Genomic DNA, 24,679 nt, shown 5'->3' with positions numbered 1-24,679 from the left:
TGAACCTGGAGCGAGGCTGGAAGCCAACAAGCCGGAGCGGTCTTACAGTCCTCACCCTCTACGGCACTGGAGGCGCAAGCATTTTCTGCCATGCCTGGCTTTCCACATCCGTGCTGAGATCCCACACTGCATGTCTGCACAGCAAACACTGTACTCTAGTCTCACTCTGCTATGATACAACTCTCTGGCCAAAGGCAACTCGGAGAGCAGATCTCTTTCGGCTCACCGTCCATCGCGGAGGGAAGTCGGGGCGGGAACTGGAGGCGCTTACTGGCTCTCCCATTGGTTGTATTTTCCTAGCTTTCTTTCACAGCCCAGGACCACCTACATAGGTGCAGGGCCGCCCGCAGTGGGCAGGGCCCTCTCCCTCACCAAACTTCACTCAAGACAGCTCCTCAGACGCAATCGCAGGCTAAGCGGGTAGAGTCCAGTAGTTCAGTCCAGGCTCCCTCTTCCCAGACAGGACATACGTTAGTTACCTACGACTAGGTAACTAACGTAACAAAAGTAAAAAGACATTTGTTACTTTCAGCCTCAACATTTCGTAAAATTATCTCTGGGTGCTAAGATTTTATTGCTTTTCTAACTTAAATTAACCCATTTCTCCCCTTCTACAGTTTGCCCCTGGGCCTTTTTTTTAACCTTTCTTCTAAACGTCTTTCTGTCCTTCTTACTCCGTGCCTGGCTGTGCAACTGGGCCCTGATATCCTCCTCTCCCTCTTCTCTCCTTGCTCACATCTCCCAAAAAATGGGGCCGTCCTTCTGCTCAGCCCCCACTTAAGAACCCTCACTACAGTTAGCTCCTCCCTACCACTTAAGAACCCTCACTACAGTTAGCTCCTCCCTACCACTTAAGAACCCTCGCTACAGTTAGCTCCTCCCTACCACTTAAGAACCCTCGCTACAGTTAGCTCCTCCCTACCACTTCCTGTCAGCTAGTTGCTGACTCAACCTCCCGAAACAAGGTTAATTTTATTTAATCAAACAAATGTAACGTGTCTTTGCATCAGTAACAAAGCAGCAGAAACAAATGTAACACACCTTTACACAAGTAAAATAATATTCCACAACAAGTTGGGGTTTTTTTCTGATTTATTAAAACAAAACTCCATTTCCATGCTTTTCAGGATACACCATCATCAGGCATAAAAATCAGCCAACATTTCCAAAGCAGTGTCATTCATAAAATCATACAGTGCTATTCTACAGTAGCAATTCTTTTTACAACAATCTAGTATACTCTGTACAATGGGCAAACAATGTAACAAACACCTCATAGAGACAGTTAGCCCTTTAGCTGTTGGGAAGTAAGGTCAAGAGCCTCTAGAAGCTGTCATTGGTTGTACTAAACTAAATGCCAGATGGCAGCTCTCAAGCTCCTAAAAAGTGTTTTTAAAAATCAGATTTACAACCCATAGTAAGTCTTATAAACCTCAAAGATAGGGTCTATCATTGCAAAACACTACAGTTGTCTATGGATAAAAATCTGCATTCAATTGTGCAGTGTTTTCTTCTAGATCTACATTAAAACCTTCATTATTTACCCCAATCAATCCTTGTATTAATTCTGCCACTTTGTTTTAAAAGGCCAGGGCCATGGGTAGCTGATTTCCACCAAAGGAAAGCGCTCCAGCCAATGCCCTATGCTCACTCTTCCCAGCAAGGAAAAATAACGTCCACGGGCTGCATCAGGGACGACACAGAAGCATGCAAACTCTGTTTGGGGCCATTTGGTCTGCTCAACGAGCTAGTGAATACAGTTTCCACAGCGTGCAGTGAGGTGTCCCAGAGGGGAGAAAGGTCCTGAGGTCAAAGCAGTTTGGGGAATTCCAGGTTATGTATTGCTGAATGCAGACCCTTTCAGCTCTGCAATGCGCCGTAGCATTCCCACGCACCCCAAAACCCAGCAACACCCAGAGCACCCACCTGATGCAAACACAATAGGAGAGCAGGGCGCAGGAAACTCCCGTCTGAGGTCCCCTGCACTGCCATCCCAGATCTAATTTCTGCACCCAGAGCCAAGGGTGCAGCACATTACTGGCTGTGCTCACCTTAACTCGTTTCTGCCTTCATTTCCCTTCGGATGAGAGAAGCGAACAGCCTTGCCCTCTCTGAGCTACTTGGGTTAGCCCCATTTAAAAACAGAGTGCAGCTTCATATTGCTTACTATTCGGTTTTTATTTATTTTAACTTGTCTCACAGTCTTCCCCTAAAGGGCATGCATTTCGGTTTGACAGAAATGCAGTAGAGTAAACTGTAGTAAGTTAGATACAAGCACCTGGTTTGTTTCATTCCGAGGATGCCACCCACGGCAGGAAACAAGGGACTGTCTCTATCAGCCAGCAGGCTGCCTGCAAGCCTTACTGTGGCGCCTTCTGTGTCTCCCTCTTCCTGACGAGGCACTGAAGAATGAGTTGTGCTAAATTAACTCAAGGGTCAGCTTGTCGGGACGCGCATAGCTTTGGTTGGGATTCGGTCTCAAAGCACCAGTTAATTACAAAAAGCATGTGGGCTTTTCCTCACAGTGAGCCAAGTGTCTGCCGACAGCAAGTCAGCGCAATCCCTAAAATGAGCCGGACAAAAGGGAGAGCACAGCAAGGGAAGTGTGCGTGTGTTCCTCTGCTCAGGCTGCAGAGGCGCCATTATTTGCAGGTGACGGGCGGGCGGGGCGGCAGCATCCACTGGGAGGTCAGGTCCGCGGCTTTGCAGCCACCTGACAGAGGGAGCCACCTTCGGTTTGCATTTAGAGGGTAAGGAAGAAAGACTAACTGGAGTCCCCAGAAGGGCGCCCCAAGGGAGTAAGCCAGACTCCCTGGGCATCCCCAAGTCCAGCGGAAGGGAAGGGCAGTTCTACGGTCAGTAGGAATTCATGGCTAGAGGTGACATCTCACTCCACACCCACGTCACCACAACTGACAGGGAACTGACCCAGAGGGAAGGGAGATCTGGCGTGCGCAACGGGAGGGTGGGGACCACCGGAGCACAGCATTACGGCGATGAGCTCCAAACCAGCCATCCCTGTGTGATGCCAGGAAGGGCCCCACCCGCCCCGAACACACACGCCTCTCACTGGATGCTATCAGTGTTCAAAATTCAAGTCAGGAAAGTACAAAAGCTCATCCCTAATACTTTTATAAATTCAAATCGTCTATGGAACACTCATCAGAAAAATCCTTAATTCCATAAAATGATAGAGATACGGACAACAGATTGTTAATGTCACATGATCATTAAGAAACTACGTAACTACCACAAATAACAAGCAATTATGCTCCTTGCTCACAAAAAGGCACCTACCCATTGAAAACAGAAAATCTTCATATTATTTGCCTTCAAGTGGCAACGGAGTTTGGGTATGTAGACCACATAAATGTCTAAGGAACCAAGGGTCCTTCTCAGAGCTTCAAATCCAAAGGCTCCAACCATCTGCCACTCTGCAGGTCACTGTGGCTGCCACACAGGCTGCACAGTGAGCCACTGAGCACTGGTCACCCAGACCTGGGTGCAGCACCCAGGGTGCGACAGGCCAGCGGTCCCTCCAGCTGAGCCAGGACGCAGCTCACAGGCTCACCGGCTGGAGGACCCCTAAGCAGCGGCAGACTCCTGCCCTTAAAGGGCTGGGAGGGCACAGCCAGCCAACAGCAGGCAATTCTAAACCCTTGGTGAGCATTACAGCCCGGTGGCTCCTCGCCGTGTGAGCAAGGCCTCCAGCGCCACTTTCCTGGCCAGGCACAGCTTCACAGACCCCCTCCTGACACGGGCTCTTTTGTTACAACACCTCGCTTCCGGCTCTACACAGTATCGTCTGCTTTCAGGCAGCTATTCAAACACATGCGGAGATTGCCAGCCCAGGGCAGAGTCATTCCTTAGTAAAGCGCTTGAGACGCAAGGGTTCTCACATAACCACAGCTCTGCTGACAGCGGTAAGACGGAGACGGAGAACGGATGACCCGACTGTCTTAAAGGAAAGGTCACTACATACAAGAGTCAGTTCTTCACACGCCTCTGTGTCCGTCACAGTAACTAGTCCTTAAAAGTCAAACTTAAAATGTGAACCTTTAATCAACTCCGGAATAACTTACTGAGATTTCACCTAGTGACCTAGTGATCATGAGTCAGACCGCACTGGCCCCGACGGAGTCTCTGCGCAGGACACTGTGACTGTGTTGGGGGGAGCGTCCACGGGGTTGGGGGGAAGGGGGCAGAAGGCACACATCTTCCTGGAGATCTCCTCGGGGTAAGGCAGGCTGGGTCAACACCAGGACACCTGCCACTCTGGGTCAGACTGGAGCCTGCGAGGGACTCATCTACAGCCCCTCCCTCGCCACAGGTGCTAAGAGATCCCTACAGCACCACAAAACTGAGAATATACTCCAGGAGTTTCTGCCGGTTGCACTGAGGTAGGAAAGTACTGCTCAGTTCTAAAACGGAGACTCTCTTTCGCTTGGTCTCTTTGAAAACCTAAAGAGAGAGGTGAGAGAAAATACAAGTCAAAAAACAAACAGGGTAGAGACAGCACTTTTGTTAGCAGCCCAGGATGTACGTCCAAGACTCAGAAAGACTGACCCTTTGCTGTCAGTACAGACAGAAAGCTTTACATAACTGTGGCATGGAGGTGTCCGAGGCTAGCACTGTAGGTGTGTGGGTCTGATGCAAGCCTGGAGGCGCGAGATGGAGTGTTTGGGGGGAGATCAGCCAGAGCCTTGGGTTTCACAGCTGAGGCTAGAGTCAGAAACACGCCCTTATAAAAGGTCACATGCAGATCATCATACATGAAGGTAAAGAAGGCTGACGGAACTCTAGAAATGCTAGTAAACATGCAAGAAAATAACAGAACATGGACTAGTTGCCCAATGGCTGGTGTTTATAGTCTGGGAATGAATGTGAAACCCACAGGATCCTGATACATTCAAATAAGCCTTCAACACATGCCCTGCCCCAACGTCACCCTAGGAAATCCATTCCCAATTAGCCCAGCAGAGTATGCCCCTTGGGGACCCAAAGCAGGGCAACAGATTAGAGCCACGAGAAACAAAGGCCAGCACGACCGTGGACACATACCCCGATATCCTTAAACATTTTCACAGCGTTCTTCACAAGACAGTATGTGGCACTCTCGGCTGCAGAGAGACAACAGGGCCTGTCAGTGTGCAGGCTCCGCACACACGCACACGCGTGTGCCTACACATGCACACGCACAAACACATGCACACACGCACACACGCACAGACACAGACACAGACACACACACACACACACACACACACACACACACACACACACAGAGTCTCCAGAGAGCATGAACGCAGCGTCCAGATTGGAGCGAGTTCTCTGCAGCTCCCGCAGCCTCCTTCAAACGTACTGCTTCCTCTTTAAAGCTATTCCATCATCTATTACAAAAACAGAGGAGGCAGAGAGCAGAGGCGGAGGACACACACCGCATCTGTCTTGCAGGGGTTTGTGAGAATCAAACAAGATGGGGCGTAAAGTTTTAAACCTGGACAGTGGTGCACAGATGCTTCTTAGGCCCATGACCACACCTGAAGCTCAAGTCTAGAGGTCAGGAAGCAAGAGTTCTAACCCATGTTTGCCACCAGTTAGCCAAGGGCCTGGGACAGTTGTCCCTGAAGTGGCATGAGGGGACTGACTGTCTCTGCATCTCTTCTGCTCTGAAAGCTGACTGTCCTACAGACACGTCAAGGGCACACACTCTGTGGTAACCCTCTACCTGGATGCAGACAGGTGCAGAGCGGGACTCGCAAAGGAGCTAGCTCTTCCCCGCCGATGGCTCAATACTCACAACAGCGAAATGAAAGACAGGTGGCACTTCACAGGGACCGACTACGTGGAGGACAGAAACACACGGGACATGCATGACTCTCACTCATCATGTCCATTGCGAAAAGGCAGACACAGGATGCACGGCTGTACCCTTACATGGCACACCATGGCAGATCTCCGGAATGAGAGGGTGGCACGATTCTGCGCTTTTCCCAACTTCCCAAAATTAACCGACAGGTTTCCATAACCCTGGGGACTGCCACATACCGTACACTGCGACGTTCCGCTCTGTCCTGGTGATAAGGTATCTGTGCAGCTTCTGCAGATACTCAGCCTCGGGGACTGGACCACTGAAGTTGTGGACAAAGATGGCGGCAGAGCTGTAGGCCTCCAGCAAGGGCCCCAGGAGCCTCTGAAGAAAGGCGATGAACTGCTGGTGCTCCTTGGACTGGCTCACCTGAGAGGGTGAGAGAGGACGTGAGGCCCCAAGGCAGGATGGGAAAGCAGAGCCAGGTGCTGGGCGCGTTGGGGAGAACAGTCCTTACGATGCCCCTCCCCCAGCAAGCATGCTGCTCCGGCTCATGGCTAACGAGGAACGAGCAGCTGGGGTCAGGGGCTCTTCATGCAATCACTCAGTGCCACAGGACTTGAGGGCTGCCTCCAGTCAACAACAGTCAGCTAGGGGACACTGTCCCATCTGGCTGACAAAACTGTAACAAATTCTCATCACCAAAACAGCTGGTTTAGGGCTGAGCCCTCCAGGGTTTACAAGTCCAGCGTAACAGTCACTCATGCATCCAAAAAGCAGGAGACAGCAATTACATATTCAAGGGCAAGAAGCAGGACCACTGTCCAGTGTGAAACCAGTGAAACCCAACCAGAAAGAGAGGGCGTTCCTGAGTGTCATCTGGAAACATGGCCACTGCCCCATGGAGAGTGGGTACCAGGCATTCCTGAGTGTCATCTGGAAACACGGCCACGGCCCCGTGGAGAGTGGGTACCAGGCGCCACCTGAGCATCTCTCAGGAGAGCTGGGAGTCACCTCCGTCACCTCCTCCCCTCCCCCTAGCTTTGCAAATCCTGTTCCCTTTCCACTTACCAGTCCCCAAACTTGACAATATAAGGCGTTAACTGTAAATGACTTCACTCGGTGAGAAGTCCCAGAGCTGGTTAGACATGAGTAAGTCACCAGTTCCCATCATCCAACTGCGACATAAGCTTAACGCGGCATTGCTATACACCCAGAATCCTTCACCAAAATACCTTCAGATAGCAATCTCGCTGCTCCTCACCAAAGTCGCTGTCTTCATCTTCTTCATCACTCCTCCAGTTCAGGGGGTCTGGAAGCTTCTTGTCCCAGTGTTGTTCTGTGAGACCAGGACTGACATCTTCCTGGTCATCTTGCTATTCCAAGAACATGGCCGACAGTAAATACATGTGCCTGCCTCACATGTATTTACTGTCTCAACCGACCCCCGACGAACCCACCCTCTTCTCAGACCCTGCCTGCACATTCTCTGCTAACTTCCCTCATGCTAACTTCCAGCCTCTCCCAAACTCGGAACCCTTGGGAGGCAGCAGGGGAGGAGGACAGACGGTGGCCGAGGGAGAGCTGCAAGACGGGACGTTCCCATCGTCTCTAGCTGCTTCCCCAGTCCCTCTGAACTACACTTAGTCTGTCAGGCCAGACTTGGACTCTCAGGAGATAAAAACTCACTACGCATAAGCCCCAACAAGCTTCATGTCTCATCCCAGAGTCAACTTCTGGGTGCCAGAGAATCAAATCGAGATATGCTCTAATCTAGAAAACACCATTTACAAAGGAAACCCAAAAACGAAACAATCCCAAGATACAGTCTCATTGTCCTCTTCTGTCATCCCGGTATAAATACCTGGCAAATGCACTTTACCGGTTGAGATAACTGGTGGGAACACGGGTTTAAGTAAATAATCGGTAGAAAAAGAAAGTGAAGACAAGAGCTGGACAACTGATGAAAGTCCTGTGTATATGTCAGTAAAGCACTGTTGGCCAATAGGGAAGCAAGGTAGGTGGGACTAGGAGTCCAGGAGGACTCTGGGTAGGAGGAGAAACACAGGGAGTCAAGATGAAACCGCCATAGGGATAAGAGGTCCGGACCCTTTCTCCAGTAAGAGAAATACTTAGATTAACAATTATGGGATAAATACTTAAGTCAGAGCTAGCCAGCAAGAAACCAGCAAGGCCAACAGCTTCATAATTAACGCAGCGTCCTGTGTGTTCATTTGGGACTGGCGCGGCTCTAGAGCCAGGCTGGGGCTCTACAAACAAGGACCATGAAGGCAAGCGTGTGTGCTCTCTTACCTCCGCCACGGTAAGAATGCCGTACTGGATGAACTTCCCCACTGTCTCATGGCAAACTTGGTGAAACGTCTGGCAGGGCTGAGGAGAAAAGTCATTTACGGGTGAGTGAGTCGGCCTCGGGCAGGGTTCGTCCTCTCCCTCCACCACCTCATCCACGCCCAGGACGGCCTACGAGCCGCTGTCCTAACGAATGGTCATACCAAGGCCAGAGAAGAGAGTACTTTCCCGGGGACGGAGCGCACTTATGTGGTCCCAACCTCAGAGACAGCTCCTGATCCCAATGCCCTGGGTAGGACCAGCCCCTGGAAGGAGCAGCTTCCTGGACCTTTCAGGAACTTTTGTCTCTTTTGTTTTATGATGATCTCCACGCAGGAGCTATCTCACAGTGAAAACAATTCACACAGGCAATGAACACAGCACCCCAATTACTCAAAAAAGACCCATAAAAAAGACGAGGCTCTCTACTTCAGGCTGACACCCCTCCAATCCCGCCACCCAAGTGTCAACCACACACAAGGAGTGTGTTCAAGAAGACCACATCCACAATGCTCAGACTCATGAATGCCGCGATAATCAGTCATATGAGAAAAACACAGTCTACTTGGTGTTGAGCATCCAAAGTCCGCGTGCTCCGCGGGCCTCATTCTAAACATCAATTAGCGTGGAGATGTGATAAGGTGAACACACACTTCTGAGCCTCTGGGTGTGTAAGCCGAGGAGGTGTGCAACAGCTCACTTCTGGGCTAGCCACTTATCACCTGGGCTCCGACACCCACAAGTGGGTGTGCTGGTTACTGACAACCAACTCAGTACAGCTTCCGTACAGTCCCTGTGCAGCACCTTGGGGTCTGACTGAGAACTTCCAGGAATTTCTCATGCCCCAGGGCCAGGGCACTGGACACTTAGTCTGACACAAACCAAGACAGTCGAGGCCAAAACTAGGTTAGTAGTCCCTGAAACTCAGAAGCGGCCCAGAACGCTGCAGCAATGGGACAAATGTCCTCTAAGAGGAAAGTAAAGGTATTTCACACGTTCATGCAAACAGTTAAGCACAGGGGAGCCGTCGCTCACCAGCGAGATGGTGCCTTCGTTGGAAAGAAGATGGCACAGGCTGGCTGCCTTCCGCACCAGCTGCTCCTGGCTGATCAAGCTACCAGGGCCGCCAGCAGACGTTCCCGAGCCCCTCTTATTCAGAAGTGCATACAGGCTGCAGGCTGTGGAGACACAAGGGACAGGAGTCACCGGAGCCGGGTGGCTCTCACATTAGAGCCTACTAACAAATAAGAAACGATAGTCTGCAGTAGCTGGAGAGGTTCAAGTCAAGCCCCCAGCTTCCCCTTCTGTGAGCGGCTCAGGCCCTCTGTTCCGCCCATGGCTCTAACCCTAACCCCCACCATAGAACACGCACTGCTGTGGAGGTGACTCAGTAGACACGGTCTCCACTGCAGACTCAACTACGGCGCTGCACGCCCTCAAGCCAGGTGCTGGCACCTAAACCAACCAGGCGCCCTCTGTGTCCCTGCAGCACCAGAACATCTCTGGGTATGTTTCGGCCCTCACGTACCTATGATGGCCTCCATGATAAAGACATGAAGTACCCCGTTGCTGTAGAAGTTGAGTTCAAAGACCGATGGGACAGTTGTGCTGGGGGTAATAAAAAACTCGTCTTTCCGGCTAGTGTGGGTGATTGTCACACAGTTTCCCAGAAGCTGAATAGCATGCATGACTACATCTTCTGAATTCCCTGAGAATCCCAGGTCAAAGTCACGAGCTAGGACTTCCTCCTTCATCACGAAGAAGTCTTCCACCAATGTGGAGAGGTGGATTCCCTACAGAGACAGAAAGGGACTGTGACAGCAGACAGCCTGATTTCCCCAGATTTTCTCCCTGCTGTGGGTGTTCTGCTGGCATACACAGAGACAGGCCCAGGCCAGCGACTCAAGCAGTAGGAAAGGCACTAACAAGCTGCTCCCCGGGAATGTCACAGGCAGGTGTCACATCACAAAAACGTGAGCGCAAGGGATCACAAAGGGAAGGAGAAGACACAGACGGTCTGAAAGTCATGCTGAGCGTTCAGTGAGGACCCCCCTCTTAAGCACCACCCCCCAAATGTGTACTTGGTGTCTATAACAGACCCTATGTCTGGTGTCAAGCGCATGACAGTGGACATGAAAGACAGGGTCTCTCACCGCAGAGCTGCACAAGCCTGTCATGGGAGGGCAGAGGGGGCTCTGACACACAGAGCAAACGTCCTGGAAACTGTTCTCCATGAGAACGCACACTGTGTGTCACTGAACTACACCTTAAGTTAACTACACCAGAGGGCGTCCTCCTGCTCTGTGTTTACAGTCTGGCTCGGTCTCATGCAAACTTCTGCCCTCGCTGTGCTGGTGAACTCTGGGCAGGTCACTAAGCTTCTCACAGCCTTAGCCCGGAACAGGCTGACAAATACCCTACGGAACCACCGGGAGCATCAGACGCACCTGCCTGTGTCTGTAGAGGAGCAGGCAGGCCACAATGTGGGTGGACATGATAGCGCAGGACTTGCTAGCCGCTGTAAAGAAACAGAGCATTAGCTGGCCTTGCTCTAACGAGAGCGAGACTGTGAAAGTGCCTTAGCTTCACACAGGAGCTGTGGAGCTAGCCACGTCTTCTACCATATTTCCTTAACTGCAGTTTACAGTGCAGACACACTGGATTTGCCAGTGCTCTGGAGCCTCACAGCAATCGCCAGCCACGAGACCACATGCTATGGCAGGCCCACCCTCAATCCAGAGCACATGCTATGGCAGGCCCACCCTCAATCCAGAGCAGTGAGGTCAGATCGCTACATGGATGTCTTTACTGAAATACCAGGACCCAAGACCAAACTGGACCCACACTCTGGAACTCTAAGGGCCCTTCCGTCGTGGGCCTCGGCAAGCTGTGGGCTACAGCCTTATTTCCCTCTTCATGTGCCTCTCCATGTGTAAAATCAAAGTACAAGGACAAAGAAACAGAAGGCCTGAAGTCACAAAATTGGGCTCAAATTCTAACTTCTACACTAACTGATTTCATGACTGTGAATTCACAAACTCCACACCCTCCGTTTTTAAACACGAAATAGGCTGACTGCCTGGTGGCCACTCAGAGCAAGAATGTTCAGTACACTTGCATTTCCTCTTTTCAGTGTGGTCCAGAGGAGCTGGGAGGGGGAGACATGGACACGCATTTAGAACACCTATACTTTGGAGCCCAGCACTTTGAATCTGTAGAAAAATTGTCATCATATAGAGAAATATGAAATAGAAATGCCATCTGTGGGCCTTCTGAAATAACAGTGAATTTAGAAATATTTCACTTGCAATTAAAACTGTCTCCATTGTTTGAAAAGTATCCAGCACCATTTTACAGCCATTAGGAAAAATATTTATGAAAAACTTAAACACACCAGTAAATATGTAATAAAAAGAAAGCAATTCACAGTCGCAAAGTATTTTAGAGACCAGACAGCAACACCACTGCCTGTCAGGAAGTGACTCTCACTATTTATCTCACTTCTGTTTTCCAAACCTTTGACAATTAGGAAGGATCCGCCTTGGCTTCCATATCTGAGGTGTGGGAGACACAATCACATATTCTTAAGGAAGAGATCTCTGGGCTGGGGGCCTGGCTCATGGGTGGACGCCCGCTTAGAATGTGTGAGGCCCACAATTCCATCCATCCACACGCGCACGCGTGTGTACACACACACACACACACAGTATCCTCTGGCCAGGAGTCAAGTGGGGAAAGCAGCAGTCACAGTGAGAATGGGAGGCACAAGCTAAAGGAAGGAACCCCCTACAACAGGGTCCACAGGAAGTGAAGAGAATTCGACAGAGTGGCCCAGGAAGTGGAAAGAAGGACAGCCAACAAGGGCTAAGCCCCAGGGCACCACAGGGCCATGTTCAGGTCTTCAAGAGCCACTCCCACGCACAATGCTGCAACTCGGGATTTCAGGAAGGCTCGACGGTGGCCGCTCCCCGTCTGCTTGGGGTTAGTCTAGACACACTACAGTGCACAAGCTGCTGGAGAGCAGAGCGACAGCTAAAACGGCGTTAGGATGGGTGGCCTGAATTAAAACATGCATGGACGAGAGGGAGACACCCAGCTATCAGCTCAGATACCACACCGTCCAACAGGTCAGGCACATATTCATAGGCAAAGGGAGTCTACAAATCCTCCTGACAGAATGTCTTAAGAAGCACGAGAATTGACAGCACAGGGACGGCTCCTGTCAGACACCCTCTGGGTATTTTTTGTGTTTTTCAGCCACCCATCCCCCATTGTCACTTTCCGGCCCGCACCCTGCCTATCACAGGCTTTGGAACAGACTCTGAAGAGGACCTAAGTTGGGCAGACGTCCGGTCTGCACGGCCTACACTGCTCAGCACGAGGTGGTGTGCACTACGTGACAAGCCAGCGTGGGGTGCTACTCACTGAAGAGAATGTGCTCGCCCAGGTTCGCAATCAGCCGTCTTCGGAAGGCCTCGTCTGCTGTGTTTCTGGGCTCACCGCTGGGTGTGTCTTCACTTTCTGCAACATCATTAGGCCTAAAAAGAGTCGTCCAATCAGCTCTCTATAGCCTCACACTTCAACTTTATTTGACTTTACTTTCTTGAGACAGCATCTCATTCTGCTGCCCAGGCTAGCTAAAACTCACTACACAGGCCAGGCCTGCCCCAAGCTTGCAGCACTCCTCCTGCCTTCCGGCTGCTGGGGTGACGTACAGGTACCACACACAGCCCCAGTTCACAGGATAGGACTAACTTCTAAATGTATGGATAGCTCTGATCGCCACACACTTTAAATTTAAATTATAAATAAGTCGTTTCTCTGGGTTGCTCTCCTCTACAATGTAGAGCCTAATATGTCTTTTCCAGACAGAATACTTCATCTGCTAATGACTAAGTAGTCTATTAATACATCGTTTCCAAACGCAGGAAGTGGGAGATGCTGTTTTAGAAGTATCTGAAAACTCAGCGTTTTACCTACTATAAAGGAAGGCTCTAAATTACAATGAATGCTCAGCTCTGGAAAATTCAGTTACTGTTACTCTTTTAAGAAACTCACTCACATACAATATGCATAACCCAAGTGACCCCCAAATACATTCAGCTCAGATATCCAAAAGCATAAATCAAATAACCCAACAAGATTTACAAAATTCACAAAAGCGGTTTGACACATGATTAGACAAAGGTTGCAGAGAGAGAGAGAGAGAGAGAGAGAGCACTCCCATATCCTCCATCAAATCAGGAGGACCATCACTGCACTGAGGAGAGAACAAGAAGGAGCATGCTCCTCCTACCGATGACCCACTGCCCCAGGCAACACAGGGAGTGAGCAGCAGGGAGTGAGCGCTATGGGACAGCTGAGTCAGCACTGGGCTGCACACCGACCTTGTAGGAAGAATGGCTGGCAGCAGGGCTTGCTCCAGGGAAAGGGGAGTAGACGTTGGTTTCTGAGTTTGGCTTTCTAAGTATTCCTGGGAAAATTAAAAGGGGGAAAAAAAAACCTTCATGACAACATACACACTATATTTCGATTTTCAACAGTTAAGAGGAACTGTTTATGAAACAAGCTTCAGGCCAGAGTGCTTTAACAGTCAGTCTCTCACCTTCAAGGAAAACGGTTGTGCAAAATCCACTCTGACATATCCGTAGTTTTTCCGCAGCATCCTGATGACCCCTCTGGCCACACTCCACAGACTCTCGTTCTTCTTGGGCTTGCCCTAGAGCAGTGGAGGGGAGGAGCGTGCTCTGGTGTGCTGGTATTTCTCACTATGCTACCAAATCTGCACTCCCACAGCCCCTTCAACTGCTCAGAGACAGCAGGAGACACTACGCCCGACTCAGAATAATTTCTTAGTAGAAACTTGAGTTCTATCTTGATAAAAAAGACAATGATAATAAACAAGGAAAAATGAGAGGCTGGAGGCAGGGTTGTCAGCTTTCTGACTCTAAGTGGGTTGAGCCACATTCACAGCTTCCCTGGGATCATGTGACCCACAGGACAGACTGGACAAGCCTGACTGCTTCAGCTGAAACCTGCCAGACAATGGCTGGTATGCAAAGATGCACACAAGATACAGCCTTGTCGTTCATGGGAGGAAACTGAGCAAAGAGAAGCATGTAACTCTATTTAGTGTGCATTCCCTCAACTCACAAAGAGAAGCATGTAACGCTCATGTGTTTAGTGTGCATTCCCTCAATTCACAAAGAGAAGCATGTAACACTAGTGTGTTTAGTGTGCATTCCCTCAATTCACAAAGTAAAAAGTAAAAGACAAAACGACACAACGTCCTGGAAACAGAAGAGACGGGGAAATGCCAGCCAGTCTCGTGGTGGATTTGCCTAACACATCATCCCACAAGGCACACACAGTGGCAGCACAAATTGTTGACAGCCATCAGTGGGCTGAAATGCAATGCCCAACCCTTATGTGGAAGTTCTGACACACTGGAAACAGAGCCTTTGAGGCACATGCTGTCCCCAAGGATTCCACACTGAGTCAGTAAAACTGGACTTCCTCGGAGTGCTCAGCTAGCAAAGCCAAGGCGGGTGTGCCTGACGTATGGGGTGTGCTTAGGAATCAGTACACTTAGACGCACAGCTACCTCCTCCCTTCCTTAGTACACACCAAAGTGAGCCCAGGGGGCTCCACGAGAAATGTGTTGAGACTAAGGAGCTATGCCTGTGGTTTATTCCCACGGTGAGACACTGTGGTTTATTCCCACGGCGAGACACTGTGGTTTATTCCCACGGTGGGACACTGTGGTTTATTCCCATGGTGGGACACTGTGGTTTATTCCCACGGTGGGACACTGCCCCTGGGGTCTGAACCGCATTCTGCAACAAGGCTGCGCTTACACAGGTGATCAGATACAAAGGAACATTGCTGTTGTTGCTGTTGTTGTATTAGGAGAAAAGCAATCTTTCCAAAGAGGGTGGGCAGGTGACTCTCCTGGAGAGAGCTAACAGGAAGGGTGTGGGGACCATTTCTGGGGTCCTGAGAAAATGACTCCATTTCTCATATTAGATTGCAGTTGCTTTCCCAACATGACCCAACCAGGCTTCAGGCTTTACCAAACTTCACTCAAAATCGATCCACAGTCCTCAGGAGAGCAAGGCTCGGATAACCTCCCCGCCACGGTGGAGACCACACTCGCTCAATCCCATGACCAAGGCCGGCACCCACACGAGCTCACGTGCTTCTCCAGGGAAGCGCAAGGGCGCACTCATAAGCTGACAGACAAGACGAAGGCGGCTCATTGTGCACACTCAGGAAGGTTGACAACAGGAAGCAACAACCCCGTCAGCGGACGCCACCGTGATCCAACGCTAACCGTCAGATGCAAAAGCAAAGCTTGAAAGAGAGGCCTTGTGCAGGGTGGCTGCTTACCAACTGTTCACCATTGTAGTGACCCTCGATTATCCGATCGTAGGAGATGCCCACGGGAATGACAAGGATGTCAGGGATGGTGTTGGAGGACAGCGTATCCACCACCACTGACAACAGTCCTGCCCGAGCACACGAGGTCCTCCCACTCCGGGAGCGGGTGCCTTCCAGGAAGATCTCCAGGAACTGCTGCTGCCTGAGCAGTTCAACTATGTGCTGAGACAGGAAAAAATTAGACACAGACTAAGACCATGCCGTTCTGATGAGGTCAGACAGCATAACTTACAACAAAACACGGAAAAATATAACTTTGCCACTGACTAAACATTCCCCATATCCATAACCGCAGAGCATCCCACCAAACCTGTATCTGGGAGATGACAAAGAAAAGGACCACTCCTATCTAGACAGCCACCTCCCAAACCAAAGAACAAATCTGTAAAAATCTTAGTTCCAGAACATCTCTGGGGCTCTCCTGTGGCAGCCAGCACTAAGTGTTGAGGGACTAAAGGCCATACGTACCCCGTGAAGCAACGCTCTATAGAGAACGTCTTTGCGTCCGTCTGGGGTCTCGTCGAGCCGCCTTCTGATGAAGAAACCCCCAAGCTTGTGAATCAGCGTACTGCAAATGAGAGAATGCATGAATTATTCATAAGGGAAAATGTAAAAAGAAGACTCAAACATCAAGTACTCCGAAACATTTTCCATTCAGACAGAAATCCCGTATGTATGTCATCCTGATGTTGACAGTGGAAACGCAGACGCTCATCTCCCGTGTTACAGACACGCTTCACCCATCCCTCAGCCTCCGCAGAATCGCCACATAATTTCTAAGCCAAAAGGGAGTTCCAATGTGAGGTCATCCGCAAAGCTTTGTCCAATGTGACACAGGTTTGAAGGTTTCAGATGCTTCTAAATTTAAAAGTACAGAGTCACTGTCTTCAGTTCTGCATCCACTGGTGAGTCCTCCAGGCTCTAAGGACAGCATCATCCACTGGGCAGGCAAGCAGATAGGAGTCCTTTGTCCACTGGTCACACAGATAGGAGTCCTCACCCTGACTAAACTAAATGCTCACTGCCGGGACAGATGGTACAGGAGGTAAGAGTACTGGCTACTTGTTGGTTCAATTCCTACCACCAACCATCTAAACTCCAGCTCCAGGGGACATGACATGCTCTTCTATAACTCCAGCTCCAGGGGACATGACATGCTCTTCTATAACTCCAGCTCCAGGGGACATGACATGCTCTTCTGAACTCCTTGGACACCAGGACACAAGTGATGCTTATACATACATGTGGGCAAAACATTCATACACATCAAAGAAATGAATCTTTTTTAAAAATTAAGCATAAACAGGTTACACACACAAAACCAAACTAAAAGTCATGAGTTTGAGAGGGGCTGACTGTTAGGGGTGGGGCAGGGTTAACGGCGATGGGAGGGAAATGGGAGAAGAATGAGGGAGAGAGTAATCAGAAAACACTACATACATCTATGGAAACGTCAAAAACAAAACCAGTGGCTGAGCATGGCGGCCCATGCCTTCACTCTCAGGACTCAGGAAGCAGAGACAACAGAATTTTCATGTTCAGCCTGGTTTACATTGCTGGCCAGCCAGAACTACACAGTAAACCTCTGTCTCTCAGAAATGGGAAAAAGAAATAATTAAACAATGAAAAAACATTAACAAAAAACCCTGTCCATGCTCTCAAGACACTGAGTCTCAGACAAAGAAACACTGGCCCATGGCTAAATGAACAAATATTCTTTGGGAAAAACACTCTCAAATAACTAATGTTTAAAAGGGATGATGAGAACCATTTTATCTAACTGAAATCAAATCTAAGCATCCTTACAAAACAGGGAACAGGGGTTGGAAAGATGGCTCAGCAGTTAAGAGCACTGACTGCTACCCCAGAGAACCCAGGTTCAATGCCCAGCACCCATGAGGCAGCTCAGAACCCTCTAACTCTAACCCCACGGGGTCAGATCCCTTCTTCCGGCCTGTGTGTTTGCATACACAGGAGCAAAACAATCTGCTTCCAACCCCAAGTCTCTCTCTGTAACACTGACACACTTGGGTATGAAGTTGGAAGTTTGTGAGCCCCTTCCTGGGCTTTTCAAATGGAGAACTGTTTTCAAACAGACATTAGTATTGCACTATTGTAAGTAGCAATACTATATTGAAATGTTAACATAAGAAGTCAGGGAAAGATGTGGGTGAAGTGTAGAGTCACTCTGAAATTCTTCAGAATAAATTCATTGAGTGAACAATGTCCCCTGAGATATGTCCTGTCACTGTGGAGACTTAAATGTGATGAAAGAAAACTCCAAACACACAAATTTGTCTACAGCCCGCTATATCTGAAGCAAAGGCAAGCTAAGCAACAGCTGGCATGAGTTCCTAAAAAGAAATGCTCAACTATGAGAAATCATAAGCATCTGGCACTTAACAAAAAGCCTTACTGAAAACTAGATCGGAAGGGAATGAATATCTGAGCTATCTGGCCACAGGAGAGCACCAGCAAAGAAAGAGCCACCTTAGTTCTGAGACCAGGCTTCTGTGTGTCCATGTCTGTCTGTCTCCCTGCTCTGTCTCTGTCCATCTCCATCTTGTGTGTGTGTGTGTGTGGGTGTGTGTGTGTGTGTGTGTGTGTGTGTGTGTGTGTGTGTGTGTGTGTGTGTGTGAGTGTGTGTGTGTGTGTGTGTGTGTGTGTGTGTGTGTGTGTGTGTGTGTGCTATGACACCAGTCTGGCTAGCTGCAGCTCTCTGGGGACCAGGACAGAGAGACCTGCACCTTGAGGCGGAGGCCGGGACTTTGAATGCCACCGTGGGGGGCCCCACCTGCCTGGCCACCAGCTCTTCATGCGGTTTCTGCATTCACCGTCCTAACTCACGTCGGCTCACAGAGCTGGCCTCTGCGTGCTGCCTGGGGTTGAGAGCTGCGCTTCTCAGCTCCACCCAGTCCTCACTGGCTCCTCAGGGACCAGGCTCAGTCAGCAGGCAGTAGACCAGTCTCCTACACCCTCTGCTGAGCCCTCACCTGGACAAGCACTGACTCTTAGGAACTTAGTTCACTAGCCCTTTGGGCAGAGTACACAGCAGCCTCTAGAAACGCCAGCATGTCTGACAGAACACTTTCTAGTACCTTGAACCGCAGATGCAGCTGGCCTCACCTGAAGATGGGGATGTTGAGATTATTGCCCGAGGCGATGTACGGGGCCTTGATGTTGTGGCAGAAGAGAATGAAGGTGAGCAGCAGGTAGTCAATGTGGGACCTGTGCACCGGCAGGAACAGGAGCGGCAGGTTCGTCTAGGGCACAGGGAGGAGCCAACTTAAGCGCTCAGGAGCCAACTTTAGCGCTCAGGAGCCAACTTTAGCGCTCAGTCCCCTTCGCCACTGCAAAGTGGTCTCAGTCATTCACCACTGGCTAATCAATGACCCGATGTCTACAAGGGAGGTCATAAGGGGAGAGGGAGGAGGAAGGAGACGGCGGAGGAGAACACGAGGGAACAGGACGGTCCAGATGGGAGCAGGACAGGGAGGGACGGCAAGGAAAGAGGTAGCTTGGCTGAGGGAGCCATTTATGGGGCTAGTGAGAAGCCCTGCACTAGGGGAATTCCCCCCAAGCATCAGTGGAGAGAAACCCTGTGTCAGAGAAACAAATAGAAGAAATAGAGTAATAATAATAGGTAAATAAAAAAGCCACATAGATACTGTATACTATTGTGTTTTTCAGTTGTTCAATTGCTAAGGAAGGAACAACAAATGCTAAAATATACTTGATTATAAATGCTGCTAATTAATCCAACTTATATCTTTTGAAAATGCCCTGACTTCAAAATTAAGTATAAGGATATGTTACTTTGGAAAAGATATTTTATTTCTGTTTCCACAGAAAATGGAAAGCTGTGGATTCCTTCCAGGCCTCTGTGGTTTGAAAAACCAAGACCCCTGGAAGCAGTGGCCTAGGTGATCCAACATAAAACAGCTGAGATGATGCAGCCTTAAGGACTACAAAATCAAAGACTTGGCCAGGTTGCTGTGGTTTGTCATGATCCCCAGGGTATAGACAGTGTCCCTATCCAGCAGGAAGCAGTTTAGAATGAACTACGCCCAACTTCCCAAATACTGTTCATAAATTTTGTTTTCATTTAAATGGGGTTGTTTATAAATGGTAATGATCACAGTCAATCACTTTCTAAAAGGAAAAAAGGAAATATAGTATAAAAATGAATACTTTGTCTTGGAATGGACTTTCATTTATTGATACAAATTTAAGGTCAATTTTGTGATATGTATATTTCTCCTCTTGTGTTTATACTAATCTTTTAAAAATGTGATGTATAATTAAATACAGATTATAAATAGTTGCCTATAATAGTTAAAACTTATACTTAGGTAAGTTAGGTTTTCTAGATATACAGAGATATATTTAAAATAGTCTTCAAACCTTTCAAAGACCTTCAGAAAATGGCATTTAAAATGGTTTATGGTTTTTCTTGACAATAAGAAATGTCTGTTCCTAGCACACCAATCACATCTGAGAGGAAGATGGGCATCAAAGAAACTTGATATGGAGTTTGCTTTCAACATGTCAAGATTAGCCATTTGGGCAAGAAACTGCTCTTGTCTGGACTGCTTGACTATTGCTGTATAATCTGGACATGCAGCACCCACAGGAAAGTGACTGTTGAACTCAAACAGTCCTTCAGGGTTCGTGATTCACGGAAGAGTCTACGAGACTTTCTTCAGGACACTGAAAAATGAATGACAGACTGCCAATGCAGATGGACAGTTTGAAATTTCCTGCTTTGCTGAGAAGTCTTCCAGACACATTGTGGCCTATGGGCTGAAGTTGGATGCCCAAACGTTACAGCGGAACTTCGCATGACTGTCCAGGCAGCGAGATGCCTCTGTCAATTCTAGTGTTTATATATTATCCTTCTGTGGTCTTTGATGGAGTTAAAGACAGCTAGTCATAATTATAGTTTTCCTTAGTTATGATAAAAGATAAGTTATATAAGACTTTAGACTCACAAAGATAGATGATAAAATACTTTCTTTAAATCTTACTAAATGTTAGATAACTGTTCTGTTATATATAATTTGACTATGTTGAAGTTAAAACCTTTCTTTTTATTTAGACAGAAAAGAGGAGATGATGAGAGAGTCCTGTGTATATGTCAATAAAGCACAGTTAGCCAATAGGGAAACAAGATAGGTAGGACTAGGAGTCTAGAAGGATTCTGGGAAATGTAGTGAAGAAGCTGGTTGCCATGTGATTCCTGGGAAGAGGGGATTCGAGTCTGAGTTCTCAAAAAGGTAAGTCCTTATAAAAATACACATTGGTGACTGTGGGTCAACAATGAAGTCAGAGCTAGCCGATTAGAAACCATAGCAAATGGCCAACAGATTCATAATTAATACAGTGTCTCGTGGGTTATTTGGGGGCTGAAACTGCAGCAGGGCCCAGGCGGCTGGTGGGGAAAACTACACGTTACAGGGCTTGGTATGCAAAATGAGAAAAGACTATTTTAAAATACAAACTGAATTCTAAAGTGCGCCAGTAACTCTTCATTGCCTACACATCTAGATAGCAAACCCACTACTACATAGTGACTAGCAGGAAGAACAGCTCGGGCCCAGGGCGACCACACCTCTCCTGAGAGGGGGTCTTCACCATGGAAAGTGAGCAGAGGTTCTGGAGCCGGGGTGGTTTAAAGCATGGAAAAAATCAGTTACTATCTGTGACCTGGGCCAACGTTTCCCCTCTACCTACTCCTCTATTTTGCTGTGTGTAAAGCAGGTACTGCATAACTTGGTTTTCAGGGTTGTTGCTAGGTAACTTACAAAAAGAATTCTATACACTTTCTGTAGACCCTGCTTCTCTCCTGAAGTGCTACTGCAGTTGTCACAAAGTGGGAGGTTTTCCAAAAGGCTTCACAGCCCCAACAGCACAGAGGGGCCCCTGAGAGAGCTCAGCATGCCGCACACTCAGGGGAAACACAGTGATACCTCTGTCGCAGCTTTGACCATCTCAAGCTGACCCTTGTGAATCTGAATGTTCCAGAAGAAGCTGTTGAAGAGTTTTAGCAGCACCCAGCCAGTCAGCCTGAAGAAATAAAAACATCTCAATCTATACGAACATAGACAAGCATGTATGTATTATAAATCTGCATACAGTTCACTTTTGCCTCCCACAGCTTCTGAACCCGCAACCCAAAAGCACTTATAAATGACTTCTCCTGTGCACTTAGGCATCTGGACTAACAAATGAGTGTTCCACTGTAAATGACTAAGAAACTGCTCACACAGGTTATCTCCTCACTGTGGACGATGAACACATTTTTCTCTACTAGCACTTAGTCCTTCGAAGGTGAATGGCCATGCTAAATTAGTGAGCAAAACGACCGTTCTAACACACGTAACCCCTCCCTGTAAGACACAAGACTCTGCCATTTGAGGAGGCATAACAGAGTGGCTGCTACCCATCAGTGGGGACAAAGGCAGATGGAAGCCTCCGCTGTGCGGTTCATACTTGAGTGGGGAGATTAACATGAAATGCACCAATGTCTTTTGTCCACATCTTTTCCTTGAGCTAGGAAAGGAAGGCCCAATAGTTCTAACCCCCTTGATGGAGACACGCTGGGTCTGGCCTCAAGCCACCCAGCCCTTCGCTACCTGATCATGCCTGGGGAGACGGTGGCGACCATCTCCTGCAGGATCTTTCTGGCTTTCTTCTTCACTTTCTGGAGGGCTTTAGACTGCTGCTGGGCCGATCCATCCGGGCTCATCTCAGCAGCCACCTCAGCAATCGCCTCCTGGACCCTGATGTGAAAGTAAGAGTCAGACAATTAAACTGATTCCGTGTTACTCAGTATTTTCTAAAACTATGCTAAGTGAATAGGATGGGAAAACAGAATAAAATGTCCATTGTTTTTAATATGTAAAAAATGCATATTCTCTTTAAGAAGTAGTATAGAAGCAAAAGAGAAAGCTCAAGACCACTAGCCTTGTTGTCCATCCAAACTGATGGCCAGGGCCTGGAGAAAGGTCTCAGTGGTTGAGAGTCTGTACTGTTCTTGCAGAGGACCTGAATTTGATTCCCAGCACCCACATCAGGCAGCTCACAACTGCCTGTAATTCCAGTTCCAGAGGACTGGCCAGCCCTCTGACCTCCTCCTCCTACACACACACACAACACACACACACACACAACAATAATATTAAAAATAGGCAACACATTCCTAAGCCAAAGAATCCCTTACAAATCTTCTGGACAGACCTAGTGATTTTACTCAGATTCACTAAGTGGCTGCTATGGAACTCGAATGCCCCGTCACGTTACACTTTAGCAAAGTAGGGATAAAGACGATTACTGCAGCATACATAACACACGATGGAGAATATTCTCAAAGAAGATGCAAACTGTGAAAATGGCTTCATGCAATCTGGTATAATAAAGTAAAACAATCTGCCACAAAAAGGTCAAAGTGGTGCATGATTTTCCTTAGAAATCATAATCTGTCATTTGTTTATGCTGTCACAGCACTAGAATTGCATGCAAAACTCTCTGAAAAGCATTAAAGTAGAAACAACTATTTACTTTTTCTTTTGTCCAATTGAACCAGTCATTTTACCAAGGCAGGGTTCAGGATCAAAATCAGCACAGCTATACAAAGTGTGCTGAAGAAAAAGCTCACCCCAGTCAGACAGATCTTCTCTTGACTGCAAGCATTCCCACCACCCTAGTGACAGCATTTACTGCACAGGACTAGCATGTTTCTCTAGGCAGCATTTACTGCATGGGAGGGACTAGCCTGTTTCTCTAGGCAGCATTTACTGCACAGGACTAGCATGTTTCTCTAGACAGCATTTAATGCATGGGCCTAGCTATGCTTCTCTAGACAGCATTTACTGCATGGGAGGGCCTAGCCTGTTTCTCTAGACAGCATTTACTGCATGGACGTAGGTTGTTCCTCTGGGTATCTACTGTGACATCTCCACTCTCGGCTAGTCAGCAATTCACTTAACGTGCTTTCCTAAATACTTACTATGAGCCAGCACTACTGAGGATGGAGCTACCACCCCTGACAGGGCTATAAACAAACCTTGTGAATTCCAAGTTTTCAGTCACCCCCATCTCCAGCTCCAGCCACACCCAAGAGGTGAAGCAGAGTAAGTTTCTCACCCAAGCTCCCACAGGCAGGGGGTCAGAAAACCACCCCGAAAAGTAAGGGGCAAACTGAACTTTAAATTACAGGTCAATGGAAGGTCCTGAAACTGCCTCAGACTCCCCAGCTCTCCGAGATGTCCTCTGATATAAGGCACTGGGAGGGGGCTCTCTGGAACTCCCTATCTGACAGAGTCTTCTCCCCAAACAGACGAGATTCTCAGCAACTCCTGGAATCCTTTTCAACAGGTAGGGAAGGCTGCTGGGCAGGGGCAGGGTGATGTCACTAGTCCTCTGAGGAAGGCTTCCAGCTACCTGGGTGATCCAATCATTCTGTCCCCCATGCAGTTCCATGGCTCATCTGTGTCCCTCAGAGAGGAGAACTCTGTCCCAACTACTGTTTTCCTTGGCTCACTCGGTCCCCTGCAGCTATTCACACCTCAAAACTACCTGAATGCCCGTTTCCCATTCCCTGTGCTCCCTGCGACTGCTCCAGATTCTCTACTCCGGCTTCTCGCTGCACTGGCAAGGCTCTGCTGGAGGCTGGTACACATTAGTGAAGGCGCGCCTCTTTCTCTTGGTAGTCCACTGAGGTCAGCCTCTCTGGCAGGCAAACATTTTCTCGGAGAGCAGAGAATCTTATCCCCAAGATTGTAGCAGTGGCTTCCTACTACAAGGACTTGGACTTAGGGTCTCAGTAACCAGTGGGCAAAACACCAAGCACCTCTCTTTGGGCTGTCAAAACAGGAAATGTGTTGTCCCTGGTGTTCATGTTACAGAAAAACTGACGGGGAATCCTAGGCACATGTGCATGCGTCTCTAACATGACTGGCCTCTCACACTCTAGAGGACCATTCAGGACGCAGTCCATAAAACAGGACTGCCCGCCACCTACATCGCAATCTTACCACACCTCCCACCCCGACTTCCCTCCAGTCTTTTGCGTCTTAGCAC

The 24,679-nt window shown here is 48.6% G+C and overlaps 1 protein-coding gene across 4 annotated transcripts in view; it reads right to left on the bottom strand.

Annotated features, from left to right (window-relative positions):
• Nucleotides 1-1,074: 1,074 nt before the first annotated feature.
• The window catches only part of Gpam (glycerol-3-phosphate acyltransferase, mitochondrial), a 57,650-nt gene continuing 34,045 nt past the window's right edge, over nucleotides 1,075-24,679 (bottom strand). For all 4 annotated transcript variants that reach the window (XM_013111923.3, XM_013111930.3, XM_040742771.1 and 1 more), the window contains 16 exons: nucleotides 22,234-22,380; nucleotides 21,568-21,664; nucleotides 18,725-18,861; nucleotides 16,067-16,166; nucleotides 15,548-15,760; nucleotides 13,764-13,877; nucleotides 13,546-13,631; nucleotides 12,584-12,696; nucleotides 10,606-10,676; nucleotides 9,687-9,951; nucleotides 9,194-9,336; nucleotides 8,123-8,200; nucleotides 7,045-7,185; nucleotides 6,049-6,238; nucleotides 5,062-5,120; nucleotides 1,075-4,461 (listed from right to left, as the gene is read on the bottom strand). In XM_013111923.3, the coding sequence (XP_012967377.1) occupies nucleotides 4,345-4,461; nucleotides 5,062-5,120; nucleotides 6,049-6,238; nucleotides 7,045-7,185; nucleotides 8,123-8,200; nucleotides 9,194-9,336; nucleotides 9,687-9,951; nucleotides 10,606-10,676; nucleotides 12,584-12,696; nucleotides 13,546-13,631; nucleotides 13,764-13,877; nucleotides 15,548-15,760; nucleotides 16,067-16,166; nucleotides 18,725-18,861; nucleotides 21,568-21,664; nucleotides 22,234-22,380 (2,071 nt within the window). In that variant the 3' untranslated portion in view covers nucleotides 1,075-4,344. The remainder of the gene's footprint in view (nucleotides 4,462-5,061; nucleotides 5,121-6,048; nucleotides 6,239-7,044; nucleotides 7,186-8,122; nucleotides 8,201-9,193; nucleotides 9,337-9,686; nucleotides 9,952-10,605; nucleotides 10,677-12,583; nucleotides 12,697-13,545; nucleotides 13,632-13,763; nucleotides 13,878-15,547; nucleotides 15,761-16,066; nucleotides 16,167-18,724; nucleotides 18,862-21,567; nucleotides 21,665-22,233; nucleotides 22,381-24,679) is intronic.

Source organism: Mesocricetus auratus, unplaced genomic scaffold (genome assembly GCF_017639785.1).
Source record: "Mesocricetus auratus isolate SY011 unplaced genomic scaffold, BCM_Maur_2.0 Super-Scaffold_4256, whole genome shotgun sequence".
Taxonomy (NCBI): domain Eukaryota; kingdom Metazoa; phylum Chordata; class Mammalia; order Rodentia; family Cricetidae; genus Mesocricetus; species Mesocricetus auratus.
The sequence above is the reverse complement of the archived record's forward strand: the minus strand, read 5'-3'. Positions and strand labels throughout refer to the sequence as shown.